Source organism: Lycium barbarum, chromosome 12 (genome assembly GCF_019175385.1).
Source record: "Lycium barbarum isolate Lr01 chromosome 12, ASM1917538v2, whole genome shotgun sequence".
NCBI classification, from domain to species: domain Eukaryota; kingdom Viridiplantae; phylum Streptophyta; class Magnoliopsida; order Solanales; family Solanaceae; genus Lycium; species Lycium barbarum.
Genome location: NC_083348.1, coordinates 86,859,701 through 86,866,484, shown reverse-complemented (window position 1 = coordinate 86,866,484; position 6,784 = coordinate 86,859,701). Strand labels below are relative to the sequence as shown.

At 37.5% G+C, this 6,784-nt stretch overlaps 1 protein-coding gene across 1 annotated transcript; it reads left to right on the top strand.

The window, feature by feature from the left end:
- The first annotated feature begins 730 nt into the window (after positions 1 to 730).
- On the top strand, positions 731 to 3,553 carry LOC132621451 (E3 ubiquitin-protein ligase CSU1). The gene is made up of 2 exons (XM_060335725.1): positions 731 to 1,068; positions 2,677 to 3,553. The coding sequence occupies exons 1-2, from the start codon at positions 830 to 832 to the stop codon at positions 3,350 to 3,352; spliced, it is 915 nt and encodes a 304-aa protein (XP_060191708.1). The 5' UTR covers positions 731 to 829; the 3' UTR covers positions 3,353 to 3,553.
- Positions 3,554 to 6,784: the final 3,231 nt, after the last annotated feature.

Genomic DNA, 6,784 nt, shown 5'->3' with positions numbered 1-6,784 from the left:
CCATTTTAATTGTACACATAAGATATTAAGCCTCCTAAAAATCCTTTTTAATTATTTCCCACATTATTCTCACGTTACCTTCGCTCATCGCTGCATTTTTAAAAATTCTCACATGATTTTGCTGCTGTATTTTTGATATAGGCACACCAGAAGTTGAAATTTTTTTCTAGCCACAAAAGTACCTTTTGTTTTTGGTCCCAAAAGTAACCTTTTTTCCTCATTAACACTTCCACTAGTTATCTTTGGGCTTGTGATTTTTGTTAGAAGCAGAAATTGAAAAGGAGAATAATATGGGAAATAATTTAAAAGGATTTTTACGAAGCTTAATATCTGATGTGTATAATTAAAATGTGTGGGGGTTTTAATTGGTTGAAATTTTCAGGTAGGATGCGATTGACATTCACGCGCAAGACCGAAAAAACTCACCATATATGCTATATAAGTCGGATTGTATTTGATAGACACACTTGAAGATGAGTTCAGAGATTCAATAGAAACAAGACTTAGTTTAAATGCCAAAATGAAAAAAAGGTGCAAGTTTGGAGCCACATATGTATTAAGCCAAAAAAATTAAACATATACATTAAGCTAAAAAAAATTAAAAAATCAAAGGAAAAAAGAAAGACATAAATGAATGAGGAAAGAGATTCTCAAAAAGAAGGAAAAAGAGCAGCCACGTGTACCAATACCGACAGTCAGTTTATAAATCCCCTTAGGAAACCCGACAACTGCTACTGACCCGATTGGATAATCCAGTTAATTTAATCCTAGGTTTTTGTTCCTTTTCTTCCCCCAAAATTCAGGTGAATCAAATTAGGGTTTTATCAAGATGCCGCAGAGACACTCAAAGAACAACAACGATCTCGCTTTCTTCACATACGATGAGAAGCGAAAGTTAGGGTACGGAACACAGAAGGAGAGGCTTGGAAAAGACTCTATTAAGCCCTTCGATGCTTGTTCTCTTTGCTTAAAACCCTTCATTGATCCATTGTGTTGCCAGAAAGGACATATCTTTTGCAAAGAATGTATTCTTGAATGCCTTTTGTCCCAAAAAAAGGATATCCAAAGGTGCCTCTTTTTTTCTTTTCCCCACCTTTCTCTTAATTTTGGTCTTTGTAGATTTGAAAAAGATTGTTATACTTAATTTTCCTAGTTTTTCTTATGCTTTAGGTGTATTTGGTCTGAAATATGTCTTGGTTTACCCTTGTTGAGATACTGTGGTTAGTAAAATTGTGCTTGTGAATACTATTTCAGCTATGATTTAAAAAAAAAAAAATTATTTCGGCTAAGAGAAACTGACTATATAGTGATATGTGGAGGTTGAGTTTAAGTTAAGTTAAATTTTCTGTCTAGATTGGTAAGAGGAACTTATGATATATCTTTCTAACGTGGTGAGGCTCATAGTTCGGAAGGATACTGCAGTATGTTTCCAAAATTAGCAACTACGAGAGTACGATGGTCCTTTCGTCAATTCTTGTCTGACCTTCTTTGTCATGTTTTCTCTTGAGCCGAGGGTCTATCGGAAAGAAACCTCTCTACCCCTCAAAGGTAGGGATAACGTCTGCGTACATCCTAACCTTCCCACACCCCATTTGTGGGATTACAGTGGGTGTGATGTTGTTCAGAGTACGATGGCTATAGCTAGTGCCTTCATCTGTGACACCAAAAGAAAGAATAACTCATTGTTTAAGAAGCTCCTTTTTTTGCTCCTTTTTTTAATGTCCTTAATGCAAGTCTAGTTAGGATTAGATGGAATTGTCTGATGTCTGAGAGGTTGTAGGCTAGTGCTTATGATGCAGTGTATCTTGAAGAGGACTTTATCTTATATATGTTATTCTATGTTGTGGTTGGAATTGACTTTTGAACACGCCATATTATTTATTGGATTTTGGTTCAGATGCAAATATACACCAGAACTTATGAACAGGATGCATGACTTGCAAGCTATACTAGTTGTCCCATCGTTAACACAGAAAATACTAGTGTTCGGTTGTTCTTATAAGGCTAGAGTCCTACACTTATGACATGGTTAGTTTTAAGAAAGGTACTGTCAGTTTTCAGCTTCTTTTTTAATGCTATTCTTTACTATTGCCATTATACTAATATGCAAGTACAACAACTATGACTCAATCCCAAGCAAGGGGGCTGACTATATGAATCCTCACGGTCCATGTCACTCCTCTTAAGCTCATCTCTGTCCAATACAAATATGCAAGTTGAAAAAAAAAAAAAAAAGAAAGAGGATAACACTGACATTTTTTCACGAGCCACTTTAATGTTGCCTTGTGTTGTTATGATGATACTATGCAAATCAAAATTATTTCCAATCTCCAAGTCCAATTATTGTGTCCCATAAAAGGATGTATGAAGGGAATATTAGTTAGACTAACTAAAGGAGGTCTTCATACTGAATAGTGGAATACTACAGCCTCTCTGAGGATATAGTTACTTATTGTTAAGTCGCAATGTATGTTGCTAGTTGCTTCTATTAACAAAACATTTGTCGACATTCTACCTACAAAGGAGTTATTCACCAATACATCTGCTAACCTTGCCTCAAGCCTGCATTTTTCTGGAAAAAGAGAAAAAGGGCAGTGAGGAGTGGAAGGGGATGGGGATTTGGTAACATAATTAATCCTTCGAGAAATTTTATTTGAGAAGCTGTTTGCCTTGCAGAAAGTTAGCTGCTCATTCTGGTCAGCAGAAGCAAGAAAAAGAAGAGGAAGAGGAGACGTTGATGCTGCAGAAAGCCAGGGAGCTTGAAGCATTTGATCAACAAAATCATGGTCCAGTTCCGCAGTACAGCGATAAGAACTACAACAGAGACAAGAATGGATTCCATGGGGCCAACAGCGTGAAGGCCACTTCTTATGAGGAGGAAGCACTTAGAACCATGAAAGCATTTTGGCTGCCCTCTGCAACACCAGATGCACCTGCTAAAGTGGAAGCCCCATCCACATGCACAACTTGTCCTGAAGGGAAGGAAAATATTAAGATGAAAAACCTTTTTCCTATAAACTTTACTGAAGATACCAGTGCACAGAAGAAACACAAGTCTCTTGACAAGAGCTTCATATGTCCCAGTTGCAAGGTCACACTAACCAATACTTTGTCACTTGTAGCACTTAACACTTGTGGACATGTCTTCTGCAAGAAATGTGCAGAGAAATTTGTGGCTGTTGACAAGGTTTGCGTGGTCTGTGACAAACCATGTAAAGATAGAAATCTGGTGAACGTGAAAAAGGGAGGAACAGGGTTTGCTGCCCATGGAGATAATCTTGAAGCAAAAGACTTCAAGCACTTGGGGAGTGGAAGCGGGTTGGGACTAGTGAGGCCTGCCCAAAAGACGTAACTTGCAGCATACCAGTTTGCTCATTAGAGAGAGTGGGGCTATGTTATGGTGTATTGTAATATGGTATAGCATCTTCTAGCCGGAGGACAGAGTATTTTCTTTCGTTGTGTTTGTTCAATTACAGCTCTCTCGAAAGCAATTCTGTAACTTATAGCCTTTCCAATTCACAAGGGTTTTATTTCATTTGATAATTGGTTGAAACTCGTTCCTCAAGTGGTTGCTGCTGCCTTTGGTTGTTTTGCCGCTTCTTTTTTGAGGTACAATGCTCCATTTAACCTCGGAGCTGGATGGAACTTATCAGTTGCAAATAAACTGTGTGTGTTAACGCACCGATGAAGCCTGAAGGGGGCGGGGTAGGAACTTAACTTGTTCTGTGATAAACTATTGTCAACTCAAATTTAAACCATCTTTTGTTTTTAACAAACAGTAAACACGTCTCTAAGGGTTCTGGGGAGAGGGGAGGGAATTGAGAGTAAAGGGTCGAGCTTTTTGTTGCCTTCCAGCACACATGCCACAAGTAATATATAGTGTAAGACGTTTTTTTCACGAGGACTACTAATTACCTACAAAACTAACGATTAAAGAGGCGAATTGCCCTTCTTTTGGGGTGGTTTTAAATTTTGCCCTTCATATTTGAAATCTTTAAATTTGTCCTTCGGCTAAACCCCGTGGGTTCCAGGTTCGAACCCCCACACAGTCAAAATTTTAAAAAAAATTCGCAAGGCAGAGTTTAAATTTCGTTATGCCCCCACCGGCATACACTTGTAAAGGAATTACCAAAGTTATGCCGGACCCGACATACTTATGCCTTATGGGCAGACTTGGCATAAGTATGCCAGGTCCGGCTTAACTTTGGTAATTCCTTCACAAGTTTATGCCGGGTCCGGCATACACGCGACCCAAACCTTACCTTGCAATTTTTTTTTAAAATTTATGCTTGAGCGGGGGTTCGAACTCAGAACCTCATGATTTCTGCGTGAATGCTCAGAGTTGCAATGCGAAGGGCAAAAATTAAAGACCAGCAATATGAGGGGCATAATTTAAAGACCACAAATATGAGGTGCAAAATTTAAAGACCACCCCAAAAGAAGGGCAATCCGCGCAAAAACATGATTAAAGAGGGGTGTCAAATTTAGCCCAAAACGTAATTGCTCGCCCAACCCGCCCAAAATTTTATGGGTTGGGCTAAGATCAGTCCAATGTGAAATTATCTTGAGTCCAACCTAACATAACCCATTTTAAAGTGATCTCCAACTTAGCCTAATACTAGCCCAATTCTAGTCCGTTTTTAAAATTTACTTAAATTTGGATTTATTGATTGAGTTTCCTCTATTTTTTTTATGTATACACTTTTCTTGTATCATGTATCTTATAAGTTTGTAGTGTGTTTGATATGAAGGGAAATATTTTTCACGAAAAATATTTTGCTCGAAAATATTTACCACAGAAAATGTTTTTCTAAAAAACATTTTCGAAAAATCCGCGAAAATATTTTTCGCAAAAAATGTATTTCTAGAAAATATTTTCCACGAAAATGTTTTTCTAAAAAATAGACCCTTCAAAAAAATTGGGTCAAGTTGGGTGGGTCATTTCCCAATCCATTTTAGCCCATTTCAGCTCAAGTAGCTTTTGGTCAATGGTAGCCCAACCCATTTATCACTTCAACCCATTTTGATTGGGCCACTTTCAGCCCAACCTGCCCATTTGACACCCCTAAATTAAACTATACCAACCATCAAACAATGAAGGGTCTATTAACAAAGCCATACTCTTTGTGACGCTCTGCGGTTTTAACGTTTTGTTGCAGATAGAAAACCACTCTCATTTTGAGCCTCTCTGATTTTAATACTTTGCAAAGAGAAAATCGTTCATAGTTCTAAAACAACTAGAGATATTTTGCTATGTCGTTCATAAGTGATAAGACCTTCCCGTTTCAGAAAGCATGACGATCAAGTATACTAAGAAAAGGACGAGGTAAACATAGCATCACAATTCACATGTATGGAAGTTGTAAAAAAAAAAAATTGCAATATGTCAGATATGTGGTTTTACCTCGGGAACATCAAAAAGTAAGAGTAAATGATCCAAATAAGCGTAAGCGCTATAACTAATTGGGAGTATGCTACTGTTGGTGATCTTGCAGTGAAATTACAATTACAATTGAAAAATAACAATGAAGCAATAAAATTTTTTTATGGCTGAGGCACAAATATCTCGCTCTCTTTAAGGAGATTCAAGCCCACTGCAGCAAATTTACCGGTCCAACAGTAATATTTCTGACTTGTCCCCTCCAGGATACAACAGCCCGAACACGTCGTATAACTCAACGAACTCTGGACAAGATGTTGAGTCCAAAGCTCCACCAAAAGAACACCTTCCTTCAACTAATAAACTCTTTTATTTTTCACTTTCCTCACTTTTCCTCTCTACACCCACAAGTTAAGGATTGAACTTATTTTTTTTCTTAAATGTATATCTTGGTGAATCATAATTCATCCTTTTATAATGGATGAAAATGTGAAAAACATGTTCAACAAAAAATGTGAAAATCATGGTCAACACAAATGTGAAAATAAGACCAAATATGTTCATATGGTGGCTACCATGGTCTTCACATTTTTTTTCACAAAAAATGTGAAAGATATGGTCAACTTTTGTGGCTACCCAAATGAAAATAAAATTGCATGGCAAGGCACAAAACATGTGAGGAATTTGAACAAAATGTGAAAGATATTTGCAATATTAAAATGCTAAAAAACCTAACAATCCCCCACTCATTTTAATATTAACATAAGAGAGTTTATCAGCTGAAGGTAGATTAATATGCATAATGAAGGTGTGCTCTGCATTGAACCTCCACTTAGTAAAACAATAATCTTTACTCCAGAGCCGTAGTGGTCTCAGACTTGAACTATGACTGCTTTAGGGAAATAAAGAATTACCGCTTACACATAATAATCAAGGTGTTGACATGAGCTTTAATAGCCAGCACATTACGGCCTTGTGCTATCCCGGTTTTCATGAGTGCTTTTGAGAACGAGCCCAATTCTCATAGAAAGCGGCCTACTTCCACACTCACATAGGTGAAATCTGTCAAGAGTGCTTCTGTAACTTAACACCCCACTCATACGAGCTACAAAGTTTCATTAAGAGTTTATAAACTCAACCTCCACAAATTGTTACAGAATAATGCACTTACATCATAGGGAGGGAATAAATAAAATAGTGCATTTTTCTCAACAAGTCATCATATGATTCGTTTTTTCCATTGAACCTGGTTATAGGATCTCTAGTCCCCAGGTTGGGTTTCCTCATATACGACTCATGAATTTATAGGCTTCAATCCCATCCCCCTCGATGTGCTCCAGACCTTTTCTCTTGCCAAGGCCTTGGTTAGTGGATCTGCAAGATTATCACAAGATTTGACATAAT